General features: G+C 51.4%; 1 protein-coding gene across 8 annotated transcripts in view; it reads left to right on the forward strand.

Annotated features, from left to right (window-relative positions):
* rols (zinc-RING finger and ankyrin repeat domain-containing protein rolling pebbles) overlaps positions 1-27,527 on the forward strand; it is a 282,854-nt gene that overhangs the window by 148,571 nt on the left and 106,756 nt on the right. For 4 of the 8 annotated variants that reach the window (XM_089549208.1, XM_089549204.1, XM_089549206.1 and 1 more), the window contains exon 2: positions 2,067-2,182. The exons of 3 other annotated variants lie outside the window; for them this stretch is intronic. In XM_089549208.1, coding sequence (XP_089405334.1) covers positions 2,137-2,182 — 46 coding nt within the window. In that variant the 5' untranslated portion in view covers positions 2,067-2,136. Of the gene's footprint in view, positions 1-2,066; positions 2,183-26,881; positions 27,002-27,527 lie in introns of those variants that run through there. One more of the 8 variants, XM_089549211.1, reaches the window with a different exon arrangement.

Below are 27,527 nucleotides of genomic sequence, written 5' to 3' on the forward strand. Positions count from 1 at the left end.
TGTAGACGCGCTGATTTGCATGCGCGTTTATCTTGCGTCGCTTCGCTGCCTGGCTGGGTATACCGGGCGCCTTCGGTGCTTTCTTCCCTGCGCGGCTTCCTAACGACTCCTGGCTCGGCAGTTCACTATTACGACGCCTGGGAGAAAGAAGCCCCCTCCCTGTAGAACCCCGGATGATGGGCGGAGGGCTGGCTGCGCTGACTTATTGGATCCTCGAACAATGCGAAGCGCCGCCGTCTCACGTGCGCTGATATACTGGCGTCGAGATATCGACTGTGTAAGGTGGCCCTCCCACCGTCTCTCTGTGTATACGTACGCTCTTTTGTCCGTCGAATGAGGGACGGGATGAATGGTTTGGGACGAGCTCGGAAGAAATTACGAGTGATTCAGTGGAGCGGCCGGCTGCCCGGCGCGAAATATACATGTGCAGCAATGGGAAATTGTGGGGCGAGAGCGTCGATGTTGCTCGTGGAGCCTCGGCGGTTTACTGCGAGGAGAGAAGAAAATGGGGGAGGGCAACGGCGTGCTTGTTTCTAGTGGAGTATAGGGACTGAGAAATGGCTGTGAGAGCAGGGGGAATAACTCTCATGGGAAGTTTTTTAGCGATACCTAGGCCGGGTCTTAACAGTGAATGAAACACACCGCGATAACGTCTCCTTTTTTTTTTCATTTCTGTACGGCTTGTGTTGCGACAGAAAGATTTTGGTAGAAGTAATTTAAAACCAACTGCAATTCACGAGTTTCTGAGCAACTGAATTTCTTGTTACCGCCCTTTTTATTGTTTGGGAAGGAATTGGTGGGAGTGGATGCGCGAGCGTTACAAGCCTTTTTCCAAGCAAAAGGGAGAGAGAGAAGCTTTTTAACTGAGATGCAGAGCATTTAGCTGGCGTTTCAATTCACTGATCTGCTACTCTGCGTGGAGAAGCGATTCGGGGATGCAGGCAAAGTAGCCTATTTAGGCATTAACTTCCTTTGGCTCATTCGTCTGCGTTCTTGACTGAAATAGCCGCAGTATAGAGCAGTGACTTAGAACATACTCACTGAAAAAAAGAAAAGATAGAAAGAAAAGCCATGGCGCACAAATGTCAGAGCACTACGCGAACATCTTAATTGCTACGCTTGATACTCTAGAGGCGAGAGGAATTATAGCTGAGTTGATGCTACCAAGCACTGAGAAGCATCCATGTGGTACAGCCTAGGCATTTCGACACCGCCATTTTGCCAGGCCTGTATGAGGGGTGTGTGCACATTAAAGCCATTCAAGTCTTAAGTTTAACAGTAGCGCTAAGCGCGCTTGATTTTTAACTTTTTTTTTTCCAGGATGGAATCGACGAATAAATATCTTCTAGCGAAAAACTATCTTTAAGCACGAGACAGGCAGCTACATATGGTACTAACAGTGCGGCAACTTTCGAAGCCATTCTAGATAAGCAAATGGCTGTCATTTCAGCAAAAGTGCAATTCGTTTTCCGGTGCCATTTGCCCCTCCTGTGCTTACATTATATGTCCGACACAGGTGGCATCGTGCGTCGAACGGTCCTAGTAGTGACTAACTAACCGCCTGCAATGTCACAAGCTATAGTCGGACACAACTCAAGAACGAAGTTCCCCGTCAAAGGACCGCTTTCCAGCCAATGGAGCCGGCTGATTCTCATGACCCTGCTAGCGTAACAACGCAAGGAGTGACAGATGAAAGGGGATAGTCCCCTCCCTCCATAGTCCGGTTAATCTCCTCCCTGCATTGTCACGCTACAGGGTCATGAGATTTGGCAGACGCCATTGGCTGGAAGTGGGTCCTTTGACGGGGAAAAGCCGCTTCGTTCTTGAATTGTTTCCAACTGTAGTGAAACTCGCAGTACGTTTAACATACATGAATGTGTTTCAGCAGCACGCATGTGACGTACCCTTAACGTATTGTCATTGATCCCTACTCATTTCTGAATGCATGCGTGTGCGTGTGTGTGCGCGCTGGCACATACTTGGTGCTGTGTTATGCACGTTGTTTTCGGCGTACTACCGCACTAACTGGCGCGGCGCATGTTGCCTGTGTCCCCTCCCTTCACCAGGTGGTGCGGTGTTCCTCCCTTCGCGCGGCCTGAGTCCGTGGTCGTCCGTGGAGGCTGGGCCGTCGCGGCCATGTCCTCGCACCGCGATGAGCCCATCTACCAGCAGTGGTACAACGGTGAGTGCGTGCACCCTGCGACTCTCTCTCTTTTTTTGACAGCTCGGTTTGTCCGTACACACTACCGCATGCATGCACGTTCGCGTTTCTGGATCCTGATCGAGACGCCTCGGTGGAGAGCGCATGTAATGCGGGGAACACTGGACTTGTTCACTTAACCGACTCGGAGAGTTTTGGGTCTGGGTGGTGCCGGATCCGTATCCAACGCTTGTATCCAAAGCAACAGGCAGTAGCGTATTGCAAACTTTATTTTAGCCCCTCTGGGCAGTTTTTCTTTTTTCAATTTTTTTTTTCAATTTATTTATTTCCCCCTGTACACATAGAGAGGGTCGAAGGAAAAAAGCCAGAAATTGTGGCTTGACATGCCCCTCGGCCCCTACATTGCAGGGCGGCAAGTAACATGCAAATTATATTATAATCGATGGACGTTAAACGTTGCAGTGTACATGTAAAACTTCATTATTTTTGTTTAGACTACAAGGAAACGTCAGAAAACGAAGTTGACGAAATACGATCTGCCTCTAGTCGTATAGTTGTTGAAATGCTATCAACGCATTTCATTCAGAATTAGGTGCTCAGAATTTGAGTGCACTGAACCTGTCGCGCTGTTAGTTACTAAAATTCAGAAGTAACGTGTCCGTCATTTCAAGCTGAAGTCACATAAGCTCCGACGCAAGCTACTTAGAAAACCCGTCTGAACGTTCCCGTGTTTTGGGTGAAATATTTCAAGCTCCGAGGCAGCTCAGTTGAACATTGCAGGCGCGCTCATTCTCGAAAGCATCGCAGTCCACGCACAAGTAAAACTGCACGCTCACTTCTGCGGTAACGACCCAATACAACTGTAAGAAAGAGAGAAAAACGGAAACAACAAGCATGAAAGATGTACAAAGGTTGCGTTTCCACACTGCAGTTGTGGAGGCTGCACTAAGATCTCCCTCGCACCGCCTGGCGGTCAATGTAACGGCGAAGCTGAAACTCAAGGCGCTTTTTTCTTTATTTCCGTTCTCTTGAAACCCTATAGGTCGATCCAAATGAGATACGAAACCCACCGCACTAAAAGCACCTAGCATCCGACAAAGCCTTCCTTATCGAAACGAAGACAGAAACAAGAATGAGCTTATGAATGGCTAATGCGTGGAGCGTTAATGGAGAGCCCCCATCAAACAATTCTCAGTCGTGCCTCGCACCTAAGTAGCCCCCAACGCGCCTCTTCCTCCGCTTCTTCCGGCCCCCTCACAGTTGTAAACACAGCGAAACTGTTCGCACTCGCCAAAACTTCGTTGTGCAAAGTGTGCCTGGAATACAGCGTCGCTCAGTGTCTTCGCTCGGTGTTCTTCCCGGAGCCTGATCTAAAAACAATGATCCCTTCTCTTCCTCCTCAAACTCCCGCATTTTCGCGCCCTACTCCGGTTCTCGCTGGGAGTGCTTTCTTTTTTCATCTATCTTCTCCTCTCTCTGCTTAGCACCCAGCCTCCTTTGTTTCCGTGGAGAAGAAGCGCTACCGTTTGTTCCGCACATGCAAAACACACTCGATGTGTGCGGCCTGTTTTCCAGTCAGTCTCCCCCCACCCCTTTTCTGAAGAAAGAGAGAATGAAAAAAAAAAAAGTGGAAGAAAGAAAGCAGCCGTGGGTGGACTTCGCCGCTCACGCTCGGTGCACCGGCACAAAGCGCACTTTCAGGAGCGGCGCTCGCAGCGGCATTGGGGGAGCAGCGGGGCATTGCAAAGAGAGGGGACGCAGAAAAAAGAGCGGCGGTGGGGGAAAGCTCTCTGCACGAACTCAATTTGTGAGGAGCAGGGCCCAGTGCCGGCGCGTATGTGCTGAATGCAGGGGCAGCTTCCATTGTGACGACACGCGCTGTCTTGTTAGGAAACTGGGGCTACTGCGGAGGCCTAGCTCCCTCAGTACCTCGGCACATCTCTCTTGCTCCCTTAGTTATTACTTGTTTGTATTTTTTCTCTTTCTTTTTACGATGTCGATGGTCTGCGAAGCTTTCCTTGAGCCCCCCCTCCCTCTCTTTCTGTTGGCTGCCCGTTCTGACGGGAATCCGCAGGACTTTTCGCGACGCTTTAGGACGCAACGTTGGTGGATAGCGTCGCGGACGTCCGCTTCGCGTTTGGTAACGAAGGCTCCTTGGTAGGTCTCTCAGGAAAACGCCAGATTTTGGAAGGGAGAGGGAAAGTCGTTGGAGACCGGAGGCGCAGAGCGGACGGACCGCTATTTGCGACCGTGCGCCTCTAAGATGCGCCCAACCTCGTCCGCTCCTCCATTTTTTACGAGCTGTGTATTACATGCAAGACCGGTAGGCGAAGACTCCGTCGCCATATTCTTTTATTTTTATTTTTCTCGCCGTCCCAGCCGCGTTGGCGGATTGTCACGGCGTTCTCCTCGTTGGTGTACCGGGTTTGCGTGGCATGCGGGCTGTATATCGAGTGTGCATGGAGGATGTGAGGTAGTAGACATAAAAAAAAAAGTATTTCGTGGTCGTTTGTTTTTTGTCCTGTTTTCTTTTTCCTCTTTTCATACAGGAGTTGTCGACTTTCTGGTGGTGTGCACGCTGTGCATGCGCCTCTGCCATAACCGAGATCGCTCTGTGGAGACGCATTCTTACGCGCGAGTCTGTTGTGTATAGTGGCCCAAGGTATAAATGCTGCTCCCGCGTTGCCGAGCCGTACTGTTTGCACAACCTGTTGCAAGTGGGTTGCCGGGCTAAAAGCCTTTATTCTGTGGCGGCCGCGGTGTCGGGGGGTTCTTGTTTCACAGCTCTTTCCGGTGGACCCCGCCGGCTCTGCTTTGGCACGAGAGTTTTGTTTTATTTATAACCCTCTTGCTTTTTTGTCAGGCCCTTGAAGAGGCGTACTGCGAGCTCGTAGTTTTTCTTACGGGGAAAAGCAGAAGCGTCATGCTGCGCCGGTCAGGGACAGCCTGCAAACAAAACTAAAGGAAGGGGAGAGTCAGGATATGCAGCGTTTATAGTCAAGGCTGGATTATAGTCATTCAAGCCTTTTAAAGAGAAGGCCAGCAGTTGAAGATGGAACATGTATAGCATTTATGCACAGACGCGCCCAGTATAGCCGCTGCAACCATTCCGGGACTTTCTCCAGTGCTGCTGAACGCATGTGTCTCTGTGTGCTGCTCTCCGTTACAGCGAAGCTTACACGAATAGGCATGCACGCAATTCCTGCAAGTTTTCAAGTTTGCAAGTTTTCAGGTTGGCTAGTTTCCTCAGTGTTTCCATTTCATGCTTTGGCTTCCGTTGGGACGGGTCTGCACGGAGGTGACGGCGACCGTTTTGCGCATGCGCGGCCTGCTCGCGCCGAGGTATCCAGAGCGCAGGCTAATCGCCCTCGTTGAAGAGATAGGAAGCTCATGTAATTCACCCCCGGATGGAGTTGGTTATTGGATAATTGACTGACCTGAAGCCTTTTAAGCTTTCCTGCAGTCTAAAGTAGACCAGGTTTCCTTTATCAGCGTTTCCTTGTTCCGTTCACATGGCTTGGCAGAGCGCCGATGCCACCAGAGTAGAATCTCGCTATCCTCGCTATCGCCTTCCTCTCTAAGTCCATGGCCTTAACCCGACACGCACCCGAATCACTACGTAGTAAACGTGTATACCCCGGTTCCGACCACCGCCAAGCGGTGTCAGCTGCGAATTTGGTACGGTATTATAGAGCTCGCATACTTAGTGGCCCTCGTTCGCGGGTATACGCTCCCAGGGTGTGCGTGTGTACGCGCGCTGCTTGTGTGTTCGCGGGGTGCCGCTCTTTTGTTCGCGCCTCTCCTAACTTCGTGGACGTGTTACGTGCTACGGGGCGGGTGCCGAGCTAGCGTGTCCAGCAGCGGGGTGCGGCGCCGACGTAACGAAGCGCGCGCGCCGGCAGCTGGCGCTGGCAGCAGCGGCGTCACGGCGATGCTGCTTCGCGCACAATGGCAAGCGAGAGAGCTCGAAATAGAGCGAGCTCGGCGTGTGTTCTACGTAAGTGGGCTTGCGCGCCGCGCCTCCTGCACCCGCGCCGTGAATGGCACGAGCGCAGCTTTTATTACCGCACGCTTGCTTCGTGCCGCGCGTTATTATGCAGGGCGCGGGCGACGCGTACGCCTTCGCCGCGTTCATCCGTCTCTTCTTCTTCTTCTTGTGGGGATGAACGGAGAGAGAGAGATAGACAGGGAGAAGAAAACAAAGCCGGTGGAACGGCTACCGTACGTCCCTTTAGGGCATGAACAAAAGGGAGTGCCCTGTATGGCCGCCTGGGAGGAGTGCATCTTGCTCTCCGAGACACGAACTTGTCCAAAGAGCTCAAGGTTCTGTGTTCTGCTTTTGTTGCGTCCACGGGATGTTTTACTTTGTGAGCTAGATCAGGGCTTCACTGTAACGGCAGTGAACCATTATTGAGGTTGATGTGGCCTTGCATGTAAACAGCATCAATTAGGTAAGTGAAACGAAACAAAAAAAAAAGTAAGATAACGTGAAACTTTGCGTCAATTAAATTAGACTTTATTTCAAACGCCAGTACTGCGTCCGATTCTATTGAAAGTAAAGTGCAGAACTTATGCATGAGGCTTCGAGTAACTATACTTGTGCACGCATATTACCACATAAGAAGAAATGACATTCATTGCAAGTGAGCACATATCTTCTAGTCTGCTGATGTATTTTCAGCACCTCGATTGATCACTACGTCTTAATGCACTGACAATATAGCTTTGTGATATTTAATTATAGAAAAGGTTCGTTGCAAAGCTGTGGGTAAAGTATCTAAATAAAAAGTGCAAAGATATATACTATTCAAATGCTGCGACAAATCTCTCTCAGGATAGTTAGCGCTCAACCTGCGTCTGACCACTCCTCCTTTGTTGTCGGCAACTTACGAGGTCGTAAATATCACCGCGGTTTCGCTACGCTAAATTTTAGCACGCACGCACGCAACGTGTATTCTAAGGTCCCGCATCTTTAGGAAACTTCAAAGTGGTGCCGCAGTATATTTAGTAATTTCGTTCCGACAAAATTCACGTTCGCTTCATTTGCAGCTGCGCCCCCCAACCGTGGTTATTACGGTGGGGTGTCTTTTTTATTCATTTTTTTTTCGTCTATCGGAAACACTCACGGCATGGGAGCGTTGAAGCTATAGCGCCTCCCGATTCTCACGTTTCCCAGCGCGTGAATTACGCACCGCGGCCCCGTTCTAGAGCCGCACAATATTTTTCGTGTTGTGTATAGACCTCCCTAAACCGCTGCGATATGCGCACGCAGCTTTCAGTTTTCATTCCCGGCGCTTCCGTTCTCGACCGTAACTCTACAAACGTGCAGCTCTACACGACTCTTCGTAACGCCTGCGCCTGAGACGTATGCAAAAGGCGCGGCGACAAACGGCAGATGAGGTCGTGAGCGTCTGACGCGCGAAAACCGGGTCTCTTTGTGTTGCGGTCCTAAAAACTCGCGTGGGCTTTGTTTAGGTGCTCCGTACTTTGAACTCAAACGCAAGCTTCGTTTCTGTCGCAGTCTCTGCTCCGAGTGCGAAGTTAGCGAACGCGATGTTGCAGTGCGCACGCCCGACTGATTTGCGGTGCCTTCCATCACCCTCACTCAATTGCGTTATGAAAATTATGTTCCTTTACCTTATTTTTATTTCTACCTCTTCTCGCTTTTGAAATTGCCTGCTATAGTGTAACCCAAATCGTGTATTATAGCAGCCTCAAACAGTACGGCTGTATTTCCACGGTTCATCTTTCAAAGCATTACGTCGTTGCCTTTATACGTGGATGTTATAAACCGGAACCCAGACGTGCAGTGCTTCAAAAGAGGAATATCTCTCTATTCTCTGTCTGCATTGGACTATTCATTAAAAATGCTATCCACCGTCCTCGGCTCGCGCGCCGCCCCGCTGAAAAAACACGCCCGCTGATAACGAGGCAAGAATGAAAACTTGGTTTATTTCTTTGTTGTCGTTCTTCGCTGAACGGAGTGACCCGGTTTACATTGATTCAGTTTTTTCCTACGCCTCGGTGACGACAAACAAAACGTCCTCGTCCTAGCTTCATTCAAAACGAAAAGTGGAGTATACGCGGCGGCGTCAATAAGTTGTTATCGGGAGTTTTCCACTGCACGCGCCAGAGGGCGCGAAAGCCGAAAAAGAAATCAAACTCTTGCAATCGTTCCGCTTTTCCTTACGAACGAAAGAAAGGAGAGAAAAGAAAAAAATCGGTGTTCACGAACGAGGAGGGAGAAAACGGCCGTCGTGTGTCGCTTCGTGGAAAAAAAAAGGGAGTGGTTGCATTGCCGATCGAAAGTATCGCCCTCTCGCGACCGACTCAATAGAGTGAGACGCAACAGCAACAATACGCAGCTTTTGCACGCGCCGTTTGATACGAGTGAGAGAGATCCCGGCTCGAAGGAGTGCTTGTATACCCTTCTTTCTTTCCTTCGTCCCTTACGTCTGCTTTTTTTTCACCTTGCAATTCAGCGACGGGCCGTCGGTCGCGTATACGGCGGCGAGTGTTCGCGCGGTGCTCTCGAAAACACCTCGCTCGGCTGCTATCTCGCAATTCCAGACTCGCCTCACGTTTAATATGAGAGCGTAGATGCGCCCCCTCACCCGTTTCCCTCCCCCCACCGGTCGCGAAACTTTTTTTTTTCGCTTTTCAGGTGAACGAAATGGAGAAAGGCGCAGGAGACCCTTGCAAACGAACGTACGAATGACTTGTCATAGATACAGATACGCGTGCTGCCTGAAAGTCTCACTGATAGAAAGATGAAACAAAGAACGAGGACTCTAAGAGAGTGACGGAGAGAAGAGGGCAGCCCTGGGCAACCAGGCTGCAATCGAAGAACGCTTGTCGAAGGTCGGAATCGAATGGTCGGTCGCGCTCGGCGGTTGTTGCGGCTGCAAAGAGGACAACCCGGTCAGAGTGAACGAACTTGTGGCGACGGCGGCGGCGGCTTCATTCAAGGCAGCCCCTCTCATTCAGCTTTCCCTTTCCCTACCTTCTTTCCTCCTCGCTTGCTTGCTTGCCTGCCGCCTGCCTCGCTCATTTTGCGATGGGTGGAAGTGGAAAATGCGTGCCTTCGCCGCCACCCTCTCTCGGCCCGGGTGTTAGCTGAGATAGAGAGAGAGAGAGAGACAGAAAAAAAAAAGAAAAGACACCGCCGCCGGACTTCCCGACCGCGTAGGTGTCTCGGCCTCAGGAAGGGTCGCCCACACACTTCTCTGACCGCCGCCCGATTCTACCCACGCGCGGACGCCCGGGCTCTGACCACTTTGCAGCGCAACACCCCGTGTGTGCTTGCTGGCTTTTTCTTTCTTTTCCCTTCGTCTATTTCTCTGCGTTTACTTCTAGTCTCGCGTTGTCGACCGCTTTCTCTCTTTATTGCCTTATCTGTCTCCTTCGTTCTCTTTTATTTCTTTTTTTCCCCCTTGGAGTTATTGAGTGCTCGTGCCTCAGTATTAAAAATTCCGGTTATGCCGCCGCAGCCTCCGCACTGCTGCTTCGTGCGAGCTTGCGGCGACGGCGACGCCGGATGCTGGCAGCAATTTCTTCAGGTAGCCTCGAGCCCTTTCCCACTCGCGTGCGCTGCTCCGCACGACGACTCGTTCCGGTGCCTGCTGGGCACTTTCGCGCCGCATTTTGCGCCGGGGTGCCTGCCTCACCGCGGAACTGTTGTCGAGGCAATTTATGTTTCCAGCGCCGGTCTTTTTTCCTCTTGCAGTGGCGACAGCTGTCTCGACGCTTTGACGAGAGCGCCGCGTGGTGGTTGCTTTCTTAATTTTCGTCACTGTGAACCGTTCATGTCCAGCCTTACTAGCTGCTTATTTTATTCCATCTTGCAAGTCTCGCAGGGCAAGGGAACGTCTACGCTGAACAAAGAGAGGCGAAGTTTTGTAGTCAAATGCGTAACATCATCGGCTCCTAGAAATGTGTCTGTTTCCTACGCTACAGTGTCGCCAGACTGAGTCCTATTTTAGCTGTTATACGAATTTTGTGTCGCCCAAAACAGCGGGCGTCAAGGTTTCGGTTCAATGAACCGGTACACGGCTTCTCGAGTTTTACGCAAAGGGGGTCATTTGGAGGGTGAATAGGCGCCGAGACGCGGGTTTCCAGCTGGGAGGCTTCTGCTAGCTGCGAATTAAGAATTCTGCCTTGGAGAAAGATGTTAACGCAAGGATTTAAAGATTCTCGCATACGCTGTTCTACAGTGGCGACGTACAAGGTCTGGTGGTCTTCAGAACTTGAGAATGTTCGGCTTTACAACAGGCTCGCTTCATAACATGTCCATCATCGCAAAACCGCCTACAGTTGTGTGCTCTGTTTGCAAACTCTGATGAAACACTGCTATTCCTTCAGTGGTTACCGTGGGGTGCGAGTTCCTTCTGACGACTGCCAAGAGTGCATTGGTTAAACTTCCGCGATGAGCGTGTCGCGGCGGCTAAGAGCAAACGCCTGCTCCTCTTGTGCTGGCAGTTCTAGCATGAGCTAGCTGGCTGCCTGACGCTGATGTCCTGTACGCTTCTCCGTCAACGTAGAGTTCCTAGCGGACTCCCGACTCTCATCCGAAGCTTCTATGAAAGCTTCTATTTTAATGATGCCGCCATCATAATGTGGAGTTCGAGTGATTTCACGTCGAAATCGCCAATGCCGGCGAGAAGCAGCGTTATTTGCGTGCAATATTTCGTGCCAGTACTGTCCTAAATGTTAGGTGATAATGTAGAAGCACTGCTTCGTGATTTCTGGTGATAATGAAGTCACCATCGGCCGGAAAGCCTGAGCCATTTTTGTTTCTTCGTCACATTCTCTCGTCCGATCGCGTTACTCCAATTAATGCCACTTTTTATTCTCACCGCGATTCTCAATACTCCCTCTTAGGCTTGCGTCCCGGCAACTTGCATATTGTACGCCTTTTCTCAAATTCTCCATGTCACGGCACTCATAAGTAGTTGCTTACTGAGCTGCGTAGTCTGTGTCCTTGGAATCTATCCATATTCCCTAACTTTATTTTATCATTTGTTCGTCAGGACCCTAAAATCCTAGCCCAGTAGCAACCGAACAAGGAACAGGTTGAAGGGAAGCTGAAATTAATTTTTTTTTTCATAATTCGACGAGATTAGATTATTCCAGTGCATGAAGCTTCTAGGTATGTTTGCACTAAAATTTAAAATGATGGCTTAATCACCAATCAAAACCGCTGCGATCTTCACGCTTCTCCGCACTGCGGCGGAGAAGTGGGGAGAAGCTCGTTGATGCCGCCAGACAACGGTTCCTATGCTTTACTTTCTCTGGAGCTGGTTTTGTTTCTCCAAGCTAAACTTTATTCGTTGAAAATGTAGCTCCGCCGTGCATGACGTCACCATCGCGCCCCCCTATCTAAGAGAAGCCTGGATGCCATCGCAGCTTCACTCGGCGATTACGTCACCATTGTAAGTGCTAGCTCAAAAGGACTTCTTGTACTCTACCTTCAAGTTTCAAACATTCGATCCCTTTAAGCTCGTCGAATTGTGAAACATCTTCAGTTGCCCTTTAATTTAATAGGATACGTGTGCAAGGACTGTCCCACTTTAGCCATGCTACCGTCTCCAGTCATATGCCGAAACAGCAGAGGTAGCCTAAATATTCAACGTACTTCGTTACAAGAGATAGCTGCTTTAGCGCCGTTGACTTTACTAATCCTCAAATTTCATTCATCCTGGTTTCTTTCATCAGGCACATAATCTCTCTTGAACTTCCTAAGATGGCGGGTGTATTAACAAAAAGTTATCTTTAAAAACACATGTCCAGGAGTCGCGGAAGCCGTGTCACACACCCACTTCCTCCTGCTCCTTACAACACAGTCGAATATCGATGTTCATGAAAGCGTTCCTACGAGCAACGCCTGCGTGACTTGGGGCTCGCATTTGTTCGAACAACTTGAAGAAGAGATACGCCTCGTGTCCAGCTCCCGTGTGCTCCCTGCCATCCTCTTTCCAGGAAGCCTGTGAAAGCCGCTATTTTATTTTGCTTTCCAACGCATCGCGGAACCAGGAGCTCGTTGAGGTGACGTTGTGATAAGAGGGCGAAAAAAAAAAGGAAACGGAAGGAGGGGCCGAAAAAAGAAAACAGCGTAAATTAGAAAAGTGGTCGGCCTGTTCTGACTGCTTCTCGAAGGGAGGAAAAAAAAAAAATAAACGGCGACATAGATGTCTGGGAGAGGGGCCGACTACACGTGTGTCTGGCGGCGGCGCGGTGAAGATTGCCTTTATCGGCTAATTACGGCGACCGGGGCTATTTCCGCTTCGCCCACTCACACATTCGCTGCCGCCGCGAAAGCTGCGCAGGTACGCACGGATGCCGTGTGCAGGTCCCCGACGAGAGAGTGGCTCTGGCGGTGCCGTCGTAGTTAACGCTAGCAGTCGCTCCCATCATGGCGGCCCTCGGAGTCGTTCCGAGCTGGTTTGGGAGCGTCCTCCGTCCGGGCCCTGCCCTTTGTTTCTAACGTGTTGTTTGCGCCCCCCCCCCCCCATATCCTTCTTTCTCATTCTTCATTCTTCACTTTTCCCTTTCTCTCTCTCCCACCCCGTTGTATGCATGCTCGCTGTTCGTTCAACACCGTGTCTTGTGATTAGGGCGCTTGCAGTGTGCAATTAGTTAGATTGAGGCGTGTGTAATTAGTTAGATCAAGGTGCAATAACTCTCTCTGCCACTCTCTGCCCCCCCCCCCCCTCTCTCTCTCTTCCTGCATGGTCGGCTAGGGCTTGTCTTCGCAGCCGCCGACTTCGTAGGTAGGTAGAAAAAATGACGAACAACCTGCCTTTCAAGTTCGTAATCCCTGTTTTCTATCCTCCCTTTTCATTTGTCGAGACTGGATTTTGTTGCTTGCATGGAAGAATCGCATAGCCGCGCTTTAAGCTCCCAGGATTTCTCGTTTCCGTCGTAATTATGAAGAAGCGTCGCGGAAGAGGTATGATAGAGAGTCAGGGGGGAGTTTTGAAGGGGGCTTTCCAGTCTTGTTTGCACGTGCTACCTGCAGACTAAGGGAAACAAAGAAACAAAAACAAAACGCAATAAACTAACTAAACTCTTTGTGTACGTCTGCGTGCGTGAGATCGATTCGGGATTGGCCGCAGCCTTGACTGTCCTTAATCAAGACCATATGACTGACCGGCGCTGGCAGACCAATCACAACGCTTTTTCTATCCTACATTCCCGTTGGCTACAGTGTTTGGCCAAGGTATTGATGCTCCGCCCATTCGCGAGATTCTCCCCCTCAAAGTGATGTTCATGAACGATCGCCACTTTTGGTGCGAAAGCACTACTTAACTGGGTGAAACCCAAACAAGAATCTTGTGTGAAGCCTCGGAGTAACTCGGGTAAGCTCGGGTTAGTTCGGAGCAGCGTCGCGTCAAATGTAGCCAATGGGAGGAAGGCGTCGCGCCAGCTGCCGCCGAATCCAGAGAGGGTGCGAGGATGAAGAGCAAGAGTTAAATACAAGGTCGGATTTGGCCGGTTGGTCCGATCGTACGTTGGTCAGCGGTACTTCGTCCGCTCGTCCGGCGACACGTTGCCGGTTGGGGCAGCAATTCCAAACTTCTTGAGAAGCAAAAAGAACTGATTTATTGAAGATGGGACCGAATACAAGAACTTGAAATAGGCGGTCTAAAGGAAGGCTGTCAAAAAAGGCTGTAAGGGCTGTATAAAAGCGGCCGAGACTGGGACTCGGCGCTCTCCTCCCGCTCTTTGCAGCGGTTTTTATCCCCTCGATAATTGGGCAGAGCTTTAATAAACCGGCTCTCGCCCAATTCCAACCAATACTGCTGCAGTGGCACTGCACATACAAGTAGGCGGAGCCCAGTGCTCGCCAGAGCCCGACTCTAGAGGCGCCACTGCTTAGCTAGACAGTCGGGGGTTTAAGGAGTCGCCGACCTTATTGTCCCCCACCCCCACTTCTATGTTTGTCAAGGGATCCTTTCAAGGGGTCGTCGGCCCCTTGGTCCCCGTTTCCCGCAGCCTTGGACAGCGTCCGAAGCGTCCGAAGCGCGCGACGCACTGTCGCCGTTCCTAACCCCTCCAGACGGACACGGTAGGGGGAAATTAGCTACTGGCGCCGTAGGCTTCTGCCTTAACAGCAAGTAACGCAGTTGCGTGCACATGCAGATGCCAGAAAGAAGGGGCGAATAATGAACACGTTTTCGCACGCCTACTTGGTATAGCTACGTTAAAACCGTACCACTTTTTTTTCGTTGCCTGTGATAGTCAGGCTTAGCTCAGTGTACGTCATGTCCTGCCAGCACTCGTACGTCGGTAACCCGATCGTTCGCGCGGGGGACTCCTGCGTAAGAGGAAGTTCGGTGAATACGAAGCGCCCGCCTGAGTTTTGAACCCTACACGTTCGGCGCCACTGTCCTTCTCGGGAGTTGATAGCGGTGGCGCAAATTAGACGCTCTCTATAACACATACCTCGGCAGCGCGCCCTTTGTCGCCCCCAGGTGCGTTAATGCTAATCCCGGGTCGATAGGTGGCGGTCACGAGCATCGCGTCTGGAGCCATCCATTCTCCCAGATGGCCTCCTCTTCTTCTTGCTCCCAAGGCCAGCGAACTCTCGCGAGGCGAAAGGGCACAGAGAGACCCGCTGCGGGCGCAGCGCGCCGGAACCCGTTCGTGAATCACTGCACCTGCACTGGCTACATCGGGCGCATACTGCGGCAGACAGGGCCGGTTGTAGCATCCCTTGCCTCTCCCCTGCACTCCTCTCCCCATCTGCACCATCCTCATCCTCGTCATCCGGCCTCCTTTCCATCGTGCCCCTTTGTTTCGGAGCTTATTATTAGGCACGAGATGATGATGATGATGTGGATGACCTCGTACAACGCAAACGAGGGCGTTGCGTCTGGAGGGCTAAATGGTAATCGCAGCGCTCTCCACGCATAGCTACACAGTTGGGCACGCACTATAGTTGTATGCAGTGCGTGAGGCGGGTCACGAAGACGAAACATCACTAAGAGAGCGGAGCAGATGCCGAGAAGTGTTTTGAAATGAAGGTTGCGAAATGCTGCGAACTGTTACGAATGGGAGAAAAGAATAAAGAAAGGGAGAGGATATACCGTAGATGCTTTCTCAGAGGCCAGCCTCGCGGCTGCTCTCACAGCTTATGCAGGGGAAATTTGACTTGCACGATGCAAGGCGCGATTTTACTAGCCGACGCGGAGATCGCCACGCGATGTTTCTTTCGGGATTAAACTCGCGAGGAGCTTTCTCATTTTTTTTTTCCATCCTGTTGGCTTTCGTTCAGCAGTGGAAAAACGTAATATAGCGTTTCGCGTTTTATACTTTTGTGTCACTCGTTAATCCGTATGCTCTTGCAAGTCAATTTGGTTTATGCTCTGCCGATCTTGAATGTTTCTTCCAACGCTTATGAGCGACCTTGTTTGCTGTGACGGCGCATCAAGTATATTTTGACGTTCGTGGTGCAGTGATTCGTTTTTCTATAGAAATTTCGCGTTCAATGTCGCCAGGTCAAAGGCTTGATTGCTGCCCTGACCGGTGGGTGGAGTGTGGGTGGGTGTTAAGAAGGGGCTTGGTGGAAAGGGATGGGAGGGTGCGGGGGTGCGACGGCGCGACGGCGTGACCACAGTGAGCGACAAATTTTTCACAGATCAGCGTTGGCCCCCACATTTCCATCGAAGGATAGCCCTCCCCTCTTGAAATGGCCACCCGAAGGGTTAACTGCTCATAAATACGCCCCTGGTTAGGAAGTCGCTCTCTTTCGGTTCTCTCTTTAGTTGCGGCTCGTAACGTGTTGTTTTTGGGCAAAACTTTGCAAAAAGTGTGGTGCCGTTGGCTGAATGCTTGTTGACAATGCACTGCACGCATGGACTATGGACTCATAGACTCCATGACTCCATACCTAAAATAATTCTCAGATCGAAGAAGGAAACGAAAGAAGTGTAAACGCCTGGCACTGGGGAGCTGCTCCGCCATTCCACACTCTACATGGGAGTAAGAAGTCTGTAAGCTGTTCTCTAGCGCAACTGCACTAGATGACAGCTCACTGCATTTCTACTCGTTTCTGTTTAGAGTGCAGACGCGGGTTTTCCTGCTTCTGGTGCGTACCCTGCTTCTGCGCATGCTCAGACGCGCGAGCGTGCGCTCGCACACGCACCTCGGACGCGCAGACACGGTCAGCCAGCGCCGCCGCGAAGGAAGAGGCAGCGACAAACAACCGCCTCGGAGGCTGCGCGGCGCCGAGCGGTGATGGATGGACGCCCGTCGCAGATTTCGGGGCACCCTTGTTGAGGACCCACGGAGCCCCGCCTTTTGGCGCCTGCATGCTTTCCTGCCTTCTCCCTTGAGTGTCGCGTGGCCCCCGATGCGGTTGGACTGCCAACACCGCCGCCCCGATATAGCGTACAAAGCGGTGTAGCGAACGAGGCGTTATAGCTAACAAGGCGGTTTGGCTGCAGCGGATAGGGCGCGATTGCGGCTTTGAGTTCGTATAAGTTTTAAGAGATGGTGAGTGTGCTGGCCATTCATTTGGCCGTGTCCTTTTAGGGCGAAGGCTGTTGTAGCCTCGGTTTAACCGTATAGCCCTGCAGTCTGCCGTGGAATCTACAGCGTCAGCCGTATAGCCTGTAAATAATTAGTGAATTAATTTATGTATCTTAATTAATTAAATTTAATTCAATTCGATTACCGCCTGCTAACCATATACGGTATCCTCTCTTCCCGAGGCATGTGGACCTCGGGTACCTCCTCACAGAAATTTCAGTAGAAAGTTAGGATTTTTTAAAAGTCTATCGCACCTCTCAAGGAGCTTGCCCCCCCCCCCCCCCCCCTCCAAAAAAAAAAAAATCTTTTATGTCGTTTCCATTACGGGAATTCAGTGGAAAAATAACGTCTTTGCGGCTTCAGGAAACGGCATGAAGATTCAGCTGTTTAAACAAAAAGAAAAGAATTCGTGAGCTACCTCGAAATCTTTCTTGCCTCTCCGATGGAGCACCGATGCTTTATTCCGCAATCTTGCTTGTTTAGAAGTGGTTTCATCTCGCACCTCCGGTTCTTCTTTACCAAACGCAGTGTCCGCTCTCAGGTGGCCAGTAGTGTATTTTATCGTGCCAAAATACTCACATCGATCGCAATTAAGCAAGTTTTCTCGCTTTGGACGAGACCTTTTATTGGTGAGAAACCCGCTTAGCTCAAAAGCAGTAACTTCATCCGCACAAATATGGCCGTCAGTGACGGTGCTCTCAGAAATACGATTTTCGTTCGGGCGCTATATCCGCAGATTCGAAAAGTCGAGGCGTCTGGAAACTCGCCAAGCGGCCGAAATTCGTCGCTTCCAGGCGTTCTCCATTTTCCAAGCGCTCCTCAAACGCTGTACCATGCGGACGTGAGCTCGTTTCAACTCCACTGCCGAAGAAGAAGACACTATACGCCAGGAGCGGCGCGCCGCCATAATCTGCCATGACGGATCGCAATTTCCGCCGTAGGGCCCTTCGAAACCGCGAGTTCTGCGCAAGCCAACATCCAACTCTGGGAAATCTTGTTCTTTCGTTGCTTATTTGGAAACTCCTGCACCTCCCCGGGTTATATCCTAAGCCGGCGTCTAATTCTTGCTTCGCTGTTTGCTTCAAGAGCGAAGAAGGGGGGGGGGGGGGGGGGGGGAATGTCAGCCCGTGTATGTTCCTGTCTGGCGTATTCGGTATACAGCAGAGCGTCGTAAATACAGAGATGGAAGCTCGCACGGCACCAGCTGCATCTCTCCTCCTCCTCCTCACTTTCTCTCCGCATCAGAGTCGGAGGAAGTTTAGGTACACACAGCCCTGGCGGAGGGCATAGCGGAGCGCCGGATGAATCCATCTATTTCGTCTTAGATTGACAGTGCGAGCGGCAGACGGGGGAGCCCCTGGGGCCTGTCGCCTTTGCTGCTCCTTCTGCGGACGGCGCACTGGCGGCAGAGCGGGCAGGAGTCGGCCCCATCGGAGAGACAGACGCTCTGGGACAGATGCCCATAGGTTCGCATACTTACTTGCATCGGCTGTGGCTTGTCGAAAAGAACTCCTGGAGCGACGCTGTCTTCTCTCAAAGGAACGAGCCTCTAGGTGCACGGAGAAAAAAGCGCGCGAGCTTGGAAAATCGCGGGTATGTGTGTTTTCACATCATGACGTGCGCCGAATAATATAGTGCCCTGATTTGTGCACATTAAGCTGGCCAGTATAGAAGCAGGTGCCAAAATACAAGCCGGATGCAGTTATGACCACACCTGGTGAAGGTTTGTAAACTAATTATGGCAGATAAAATCTACTAATGCGTAAGCACTAATCCGATGGGTTCCATTCCCGAGAAAAATCCTCTGTTGTTTGCTGCGTTGTCTGTTCGCAGCTGGCCTAGAGCGAGCGCTCCGTCCCGCTGCACTTCCTGCTTGTCGTCGTCTTCTGCGTAGAACAAATCTGTGATTTCGCAGTGATTCGAATGTAACAAACATTCTGTGATTTTTTTTTTTTTTGAAAAGTAACTACTAAATTTAGCGAATCGCTGGGGCTGATTGTTACCTCCAGAGTTCCAATCACTTAATTAAAGCTTGAAAGAAATCGCGGACAGTATCCACAACCTTGTCATGAACCGTGCAGTCCGGATTAACTAGTCGTGTATAGTTGGGTGCTCTGTGGCCTATGCAAATCCGTGCTCATTAAAACCCCACAAGTAAGAGCAAGATGGATACGAGGTCTCAGCTATAGCGTCGTACGTGGCTCCGAAAACTGCTCGCAAGCGCCACTTAAAAGTTGCCGTTTAGAAGAAGTGGACTATTCCGTGCACTAACTACCTGAAACAAAACCTCGCCAGTTGAGGTTAGCGCACTCGAGGGAGAGGTCCGGGCGCAGCAAGACCGCAGCCGTCATTTCGAATTCTAATTGCTCAGTCCCGCCGAGTTAATCGAACCATTCCTCAGGAGGCCGATCCCGTTAACAACTCGCCCCTTCGTGCCCTCATTACGCGATCCTACCAGCGCCAAGCGAGAGCGGATTCCGACATCGTCCGCCGTGCGAATCATTTGAATGACCACGGCCACGTGAAGCCCTTCCCCCCTCGCGTACTTCTTCGCAACCCCTTCACCCGAGGCCATTGTAGAAAAAAAAAAAAAAGGAACGCGCCGTGCGCACGACGTCGGCGGGGCGACGCTTCGCCTAATGGCATCCAATTACGGAGCCCACCAACTCGGAACGGGCCTTCCTTCGAGAGCCATTTAGTCGGAGACGGAGCACTGTTCCCACAGGCCGGCCGCGGCCCGGAAGTGATCCCTACCGGCGCATCCTCGCGGCCGCTGGCACGCGCGGCGTTGGAGGCGGACGGTGCGACGCGGACCGACCCTTGCCATAGCGCAGCGCTGAGGAGAGCGCCAGCGTCAGTCATGCTGTGTCCGCGAGCTACAACGCTTGCTGGCAGCACTGTGTGTGGGAGAGAGAGAGAGAGGAGGGGAGAAAGAGACAGGTTCGTATATTATAGCTTAGGGAAGCTCTGCGGGGTTCCGGTTACGTGCAGGTGTCCTGTACCATGCGGTATTCAATAGTCAACAAGATATATTACTGGAGTGTGCAACGGAGGAAGAAGAGAGTTGTTGGAAAAGGAGTGGTATAGGTAACAGCCTCCCTCAGTGTTAACGCCTCAACCGCGGTGTGAGGGAAGGGGTGAATGAGTTGAAAAGGAGGAGAAGGAAACAGTCTCGGAGCCGATTGTTGCGCGACATCAATCTGTGGCCTTGTATTGCCGAACATAAGCTTCGCGGGAACGTTTTCGTGTAAGCACGCACCACGTGTACGCTTTAGTTGGTCGTTCGTTGTGTGGTCGTTGGTGTGGTGCGGTGTGTGTGTGTGTGTGTGTGTGTGTGTGCGTGTGTGTGTGTGTGTGTGTGTGTGTGTGTGTGTGTGTGTGTGTGTGTGTGTGTGTGTGTGTGTGTGTGTGTGTGTGTGTGTGTGTGTGTGTGTGTGTGCACTTTGGAATGTTACCTTATGTGTGCGCTTGTCCTTGTCCTTCCTTCTCTGTCTTTGTTCCTCGTCGCAGCGCTGGTGAAATTTTGGGCTAGGAACTGTTTGTTCATTCTGCAGATACGTATTTATTTATTTATTTAGAACATACTGCAGGCCTACAGTAGGCCCAAGCAGGAGGGGCAGGAGGGGAGGGGCAGGGGTATGAACGTCTTGCTGCAGGCGTGAACATGGCATGTGACAAATTACATCCGGCACGTCGTGAAAGATATCTTAGCTCTCTGCTTTGGCGGAGTACGCTCGTTAGATTTTGTTCCGTTTCCGAAATTTTAGCTTGTGGGTACACCCTTGGAGTGTTACGTGTACCGATTCTGGAACAGCATTTCACAATCGTATTTTGTCAAATGTTTTTAGGGGAATCCCCCAAGGTGGAGTAGATTACTGATTACTGGAGTAGATTACCGAGTTACTGATCAATTCGCTCTCGCCCTACCATAAGCTTGCCGTCCCGGTTAGCTCAATTGGTAGAGCGATTGCTCCGGTGTGGCGGTGGTTCCGGGTTCGAACCCCGGACCAGGACGAATTTTTCTTTAACTACGAAGTTTCTGAGAAAGCTGTATAGCTTTCCTTTGTAGCCGCACGGCTGCGCTTGGGTGGATGCCAATGAGTAATTACTCCCTTATTACAAATCTACTCCACCTTGGGGGATTCCCCTAAAAACATTTGACCAACACTCTTCCCACTTCGAGTTACTGATCAATTCGCTCTCGCCCTACCATAAGCTTGCCGTCCCGGTTAGCTCAATTGGTAGAGCGACTGCTCCGGTGTGGCGGTGGTTCCGGGTTCTAACCCCGGACCAGGACGAATTTTTCTTTAACTACGAAGTTTCTGAGAAAGCTGTATAGCTTTCCTTTGTAGCCGTACGGCTGCGCTTGGGTGGATGCCAATGAGTAATTACTCCCTTATTACAATCGTATTTCAAGCGGAAGGGGTTCTGCTACTGCGATCCCCCTCTCCCTTTGGCGTAAATATCACTGCAGCACCAAAGGAGCCAAAATGTTTGTAATGCGACGTCGACTGGTTTTCGTCTCTTTTAATCGATGCTCTTTTGTTTGCTTATACTGCAAGCGACAAGCGAAAGGCGCCCGTTTTTCTCCGTGTAAAAACAAGGCGCGACATATTCGCAACTTGAACAATTGATGGCAGTTTTTCGGAGCGCCCGTGCGTGCACTTGTTTAACATCCTTCCGGGCCGTTGAACCACCGGGCCGTCTGCTCTAACTGCTTCCTTAAACGAGCGCTAGACGTGACGTCAACGCCTTTCTTTAAGCGCACTTCCCAAACAAACAAATCGGACGCATTGATTAAAGAAAAAGAAGAAAACAGAGGAGGGGGGCTTTTTCGAGAGCACCGCGCGTATACACTGTATACCATATAGCTACAATTTTCGCTCCGAAACTTGGCACGTGCAAACCTGCCTCAAATTTCGCGTGCCTTGTTGCGAAACGTTGTCGCCGTCGCTGCGTTATTGATTTCTTCGCGTTTATTTTCCGCTCCCAGCGTCCCTCACACTGGCTGTTCGTTGAGAGGTTTGGTATCAGCTGTTGTGTCCCGCCTCCGTCCGATTCAAAAGTGCAGAGAAAGACGGAGAGTTTGGCGTTTCGTCGGCGTTTTCCGCGTTGCACTCGATTTCATTTAATCTCTCTTTCTACTGCTTTCTTTCATTCTATTTGTATCTTCCTTCTTTAGAGGCGCGTGCTTTCCGAAGACAAAGCGCTGCAAACATCGCCTCCGTTTTCAACGCCGCCTCCGCTTCTCCGGTGAACATGGAAAAAATGCGCCCGAGCGCGCGAAGACAAGAACTTGGGTGAGAGGGAACAAGGGAGAGGGGAAACGCCTTGTTGTCGTCGTTTCTGTTAAGGGGAGGGGGTGAGAGAGGAAATCCTACTTTAACTGCATCCCTTTGCGTGTGTCTCTGTGTATGTACTTGGGCAATCGTAGTATGTACACATACATAAATGCGATTGGAGCGCACTCGGAAGCAACTCGAAAGACCGAAAATTTGACACCGTGCTTGCTTCTTGCTCTGCCGTGCTCGGTTTGTTCCTTTTATCTCAGTTTTGTATTCTTTATTCTTCTCTTTTTTTTTTCACCCTAGCCAAACGTGTGAAAAGGCGTGGTCTTGATACACGCCGTTCGCGGTTGCGTGTGCGCTATTCTTCGGGATCGCAAGCGGCCTGCGTATATACAGGGTGCCTGGATGTCCTCCCGCTCGCTACCGCTTGCCGTCGAGGTAGCCTAGGCGTATAGGGGAACGAACATACACTATTTCTCGCCACTGCCGTTTGGAGGGGAACTCCTTTTATCGGTTGCCATTTCTCTCTTTTTTTCTTTCTTACATTGCGGGAATGCTTTCGATCGTTTTCAACAAACACGAGACCCATCCTTCCGCCCTCGCCACCACTCCTGCGGTTCGCTTGCGAGCGCCGTGCTTGCAAGCAAGCTGTGCTCCGCTCTTCGCATCGAGCGAACGCTCGATTTTCGCGCGATCTTTCTGTTTCTTTTTAGGTTCCTTCGCGTCGCCCGATCAGCACTATTCTCTCGCCCTCTCCCCTCCCTCTCCTATCTATTTTGCCGCGGCTCTCACTCGGGCGCTTTCTTCGGCCGCATATGAGAAGAGCGGATGGGAAGGCGGTTTGTGACACGGAGGCTGCCGAGCTAGATTGCAAAGCCGGGTTCGAGGCGGCAGCTCGCCGCCACTTTGCATGCAAAAGCGACTCGCAGCGAAATTTGATGCCGCGTCACGCTGCGGATGCCGCTGCTGCTGCTGCTGTAGTGGCGGCCGCGCCGATGCCCCGACTGGCGGCGTGACCCGCTTTTTCGGGTCTGCATTTTTTTTTTCTTCGAGCTGCGCCACGCGGAGATCGAGGACGAATAGCGACGAGCAGCAAAAATGAGTGAACACGTGTGGCGCGACGTTGCCCGCCGAAATGAGAATAAAAGCGAAAACAAGGAATAAAAACACTGTGCTGCTCTTAGGGAGAGGAGGTTAAAGAGGCAGAGAGAGAGATAGAGAGGGAGAGAGCGGCTGTCTCAGTCTGGATCGTGTTAAACTTAGCGCCTAGCGAATCTCGACGCTTGTTGTGCTTAGTCGGCGATAAATGAAAAACAATAATAAAAAAAGGAAACTTCTCAGCTATCTGCTCGTACTTTTATCGAACCGTCTCTTTCCACTGAATACTTTCATCTTCTTTATCTTTTACTTTCCCGGTACTGAGGCAGTCCATATTTTGTTACTCGGTTATGTCAGTATTAGTTTATGTACTTACTGTCTGCATTCTCAGCCGCGCCGCAAACTAGGGTCGTTATCATTCAGCAATACGCTGGCAAGTGTCTGGGTCCTTGTTTTGAGAGCTTTTGTGTCTGCACTCAGCTGCTCCCGTCTCGCCCGCCCCCGACTTTTTTCTCTCTCTCTCTCTCATTGCATGAGCTTTTACAAAGCACAATGATGCGAAAATACCACGTGAAAAAGAGAAATCACAAGAAACGCAAGTCCGCTCAGTGGTTGTCGTGCTCGGCTGCTGACCGGAAAGACGCGGGTTCGATCCCGGATGCGGTGATCGCATTTCAATGCAGGCGAAATTCTAGAGGCCCGTGTATACTGTGCGATGTCAGTGCACGTTAAAGAACCCCAGGTGGTCGAAATTTCCGGAGCCCTCCACTACGGCGTCCCTCATAGCCTGAGTAACGCAGGGATAAGGACGAACTGCGCAAGCTAAATACATATGCTTCACTACGCTGCTCTTCGCAGCTGCGTTTAGATCAGCATCTAATGCTCTTCGCCGCCTTTACGAATGCCTTGTATCATCAACTCGCTGCAAGGAAGGCGGGAAGTCGGCCTTTAGAGATTTCTTGCCGAAAGATCGCGGCACAAGCACTGTATAGCATTTTTTTTTTTTCATTATAAACGTTGCGTGACCTTCTCCTCTGGCACCCTTTCCTTACGATGCAATCGACCGAACTTTATCGAGGAGCTGCGTACTTTTACATTGCAATAACTCTGATTATCAAGCTCACAGAGTCGACGAATCTCCATAGCAGGAGCTCCTTTTCGGCGTAATGAGGATACTTTATTCAGCAAAGTTCGCAGCCCAGCGCGTACGTCATGCGTGCTGACAGTGAGAGATATTTATCTGTGACGTCATCACCTGCCGAGCTACGTTCACTGTAGGACAGAGTTCTTTTTCACTGATCTCCATTTAATTTTCCTCTGCCAGCGGGGCCCTATCCCTACGAAGCTGACTCAGTGCCGCCCCCGAGCTGCGACACTTGTACCTTCTGAGGCACAAGGAGTTCTGTGCCAAGGTTAGAATCGCAGAATCATCGAACGAGCGCTGTGCACATGCTGGACCTCCTTACAGCTCAAACAAGAGTTCCCGTTCGTCAGGAGAGGTGATAGGGAGGGCGGGGCCAATTGAACGCGCTGCTAATGGAACGGGCGGCGCTCCACATACAGCTCCATCGAGCAATGTTCTTCAGAGATCGAAGCCCGAAACGCCGCTGCTGCAGTCTGTATGCATTCATTCGATACTTGCGCAGAAAACAACCCCGCCAAAGCATCAGCGCGTGCGTAGTTGAGATGTAGGCCTCTGCCGCTTATTACGCAGAGTGCGGCGCGCTTCGATTTAAACGACGATCATCGGTCCGTATTTGGCGGGGCTCTCGTCGTGTAACACGAGTGCATACTACATCGCTTTTCCTCCGTTCCCATGATGCTAGGTCGTGTTCGCGCGCGCTCTTCCTGCTGGCCTTGCGGCCGTAATAACGGAGCGGCGGCGGCTCTCGAGTGGACAGTCGATGAGCGATCGAGCCGCCTTGGAAGTTTCCTGGTCGAGCCAGCGCCGGCCTTGTTGTGGGCTCGCCGAGCCGGCCATGAGGAGGCCCCCGTGTTGCCGCGGCGTGGGGGTTCGGGTTCGGTCTCTTGACACGAAGCAGGGACCGGAGCCTCTCTTCGGCCAAGCCTGCCGAGGAGTGCTGTGCTGTATATGAGTGCATGGCTTTGGTTTGCCCAGAGCACCATCGGGAACGCTGTATACGCCTAGAAGGGAGCGGAGTTTTTACCAAATAACCCTCGAGAGAGTGACCCACGGGGGGGTTGTAAGGACGAGTTGTCCTGTGCGGAAGCCTTGAGGCGTTGAAGGATTAGCGTAGTACGCGAAGCGTGTATGGAATAAGGAACTAATTACTCATTATATAGCATCCACCAAAACGCAACTATATGTATATGGACAAGAAGGAAGACGATATAGCTGTCGCAAACACTTCGTAGTTGAAATATAGTTCGCCCCCGTCCCGGAATGGAACATGGGACCACCGTCTGTCCGATGCAGTCGCTCTACGAGCTAAACTAACTTGAAAGGATTTTAGATGGCAGGGCGATGCCGAACTATTCAATAAACTGCGAGCGGGAACAGTGTTAGTTCAATGAGTTTAGAGGAATGCGCCAAGGGGGCGTAGATTTGGAATGGGAGTGATTACTAATTAGCTTCCACTGTATAGCATTTTTTCCCGGCTGGCTGCGCTTGGGTGAATGCTTTTGAGTAAATACTCCCTTATTGCAAATCTACTCCCCACTGGGAGATTCTCCTCAACACGCTAGACTTACGAAGCGGGTCTGCTGTGACTGGTAACCGGTTCTGTTTGTTGTACATCACGAAGCAGTTTCTGTGGTTTTTTGAGGGTGGGGCAACAGGAAGCGGCCGCGGATTAACAACTTCAACCAGCTTGTATTTTTTGCAGTGTGCCATCCCAGCGGCATTTCGCAATTTTCTGCCCCCTCCCATTTTTTTTCTCCTCTCGTTTGCGACAGCCGTAACTGCGACCGCGCTCTGTGACGTGCTGTGCTTGAGCCGATGAAGGTCGCATTGGATCTGACAGGGTGGAAAATTGTGCGATTGTGAGAATTTTATCTTATGGCTTCACTGGAGGGAGAGGGTCAGCGCTGTGGAATACCGCACCACTCTGCTATCCGCAGACACGCATGCATGTACAGCCTTACTCAAAAGTCTTCGGGCCGCAGGGTTTGTTTTTGATTCCTGCATATAGTATAGACCTTACAGAGCCCCTAAAGACCAAGTCGTCTTGAAAGCTGAGGACCATGATTCTCCTCACCTGCGCTGCAGGAGTGCCCCAGGTGGTCGAAATTACTCCGGACACTTCAGCTCTGCACTTCGGCCCACAGTGCTGTTGTGGCACGTGGAAACCCATTAATCATTAAGAGTGAATTTACGGGCGAAGATTAGTGATTAAACACGTGTGGTACTCTGCTTAAATGCGCACTTGTAGGCTAGTAGCTTCGCGCTAACCGAATATTCGACCGACAGCTCCATGGATGCGTCGCAGAGTGGAAGAGTTGGCGTCTGATTATGTAATGCTCCGCAGGTCGCGGTCCCCTTTGACGATCAAAGCGTGCGTGCAAATTGCGGAAGCTGTCTGTCGTTATTGTTCATTTGCATAAGGTCCGTGTGCGCGCTGCACCCCCCCCCCCCCCCCCCTTCCATACCTCTTAAACCCTTTTCATCTCGCTTCAGCCGCCGATAGGGGAGAGTCTTTTGCACGGTCATTACCGGTTCGTCCGCTGTCGCCACGGCGCACATTTGTCATCGCCACACAACCGCGCACGCGCGTGCGTTGCCTAGGCATAAGAGAGTCCAGTGTTTTATTTATGCACTTTTTTTCTTTTTTTTTTCACGAAGCAAAGCCTCCGGCGAAGGCCCGCATTGCGGAAGCTGGCCACTTCGTGCGCCGACGACGACGGCTTCTGGGATGAATAATGTCCCGAGACTAGCGAAGCAGGCGTCGACACCCAAGGAGGAGTAGGTAGCTTCCAAGAGTGGGCTGCTTTAACGGCACGTGGCCTTGACTCGAACGCTGTTTTCACCTTGCCGATGTTGTTGCTGCACTGCCTGGACTCCTCCCCCCCTCCCCCCTCCCCTCTTTCCCTTTTCGTATTATGCATTCATCATGCCGACTCGAGCGACACGATGCGGTGTCCCGGCACAAGAACTTCCGCTTCGCGGCGCTAACCACGCTCGTTACGTAAGTGCGGGGCATACGTTGCTATGCGGGCGGCTCATTACTTTTAATCACTCCTTTAATGCGCGCCGCGACATTCATTCCGCGCAAGAGCGTGGGACAACTGACTGCTGCTATGGGCCGCACTGATGCGATCTCTGTCTCGCGGCCTCGTCGCGGAAATAGAGGAGCGGCTTTCGCAGGGCCCACAGGCAGGGTTTTGACTAGGCGGAGTGGTTGCTCGCCCTCGGCGCGCGCTTTCACGCCTTCTCGCAACGGGGTCGAGCCGATGATGGGCTGACCGAAGTGAAGTGCAGTGTTGTGTTG

Source organism: Amblyomma mixtum, chromosome 6 (assembly GCF_055824585.1).
Source record: "Amblyomma mixtum isolate Tamu chromosome 6, ASM5582458v1, whole genome shotgun sequence".
In the NCBI taxonomy this organism is placed as follows: Eukaryota; Metazoa; Arthropoda; class Arachnida; order Ixodida; family Ixodidae; genus Amblyomma; species Amblyomma mixtum.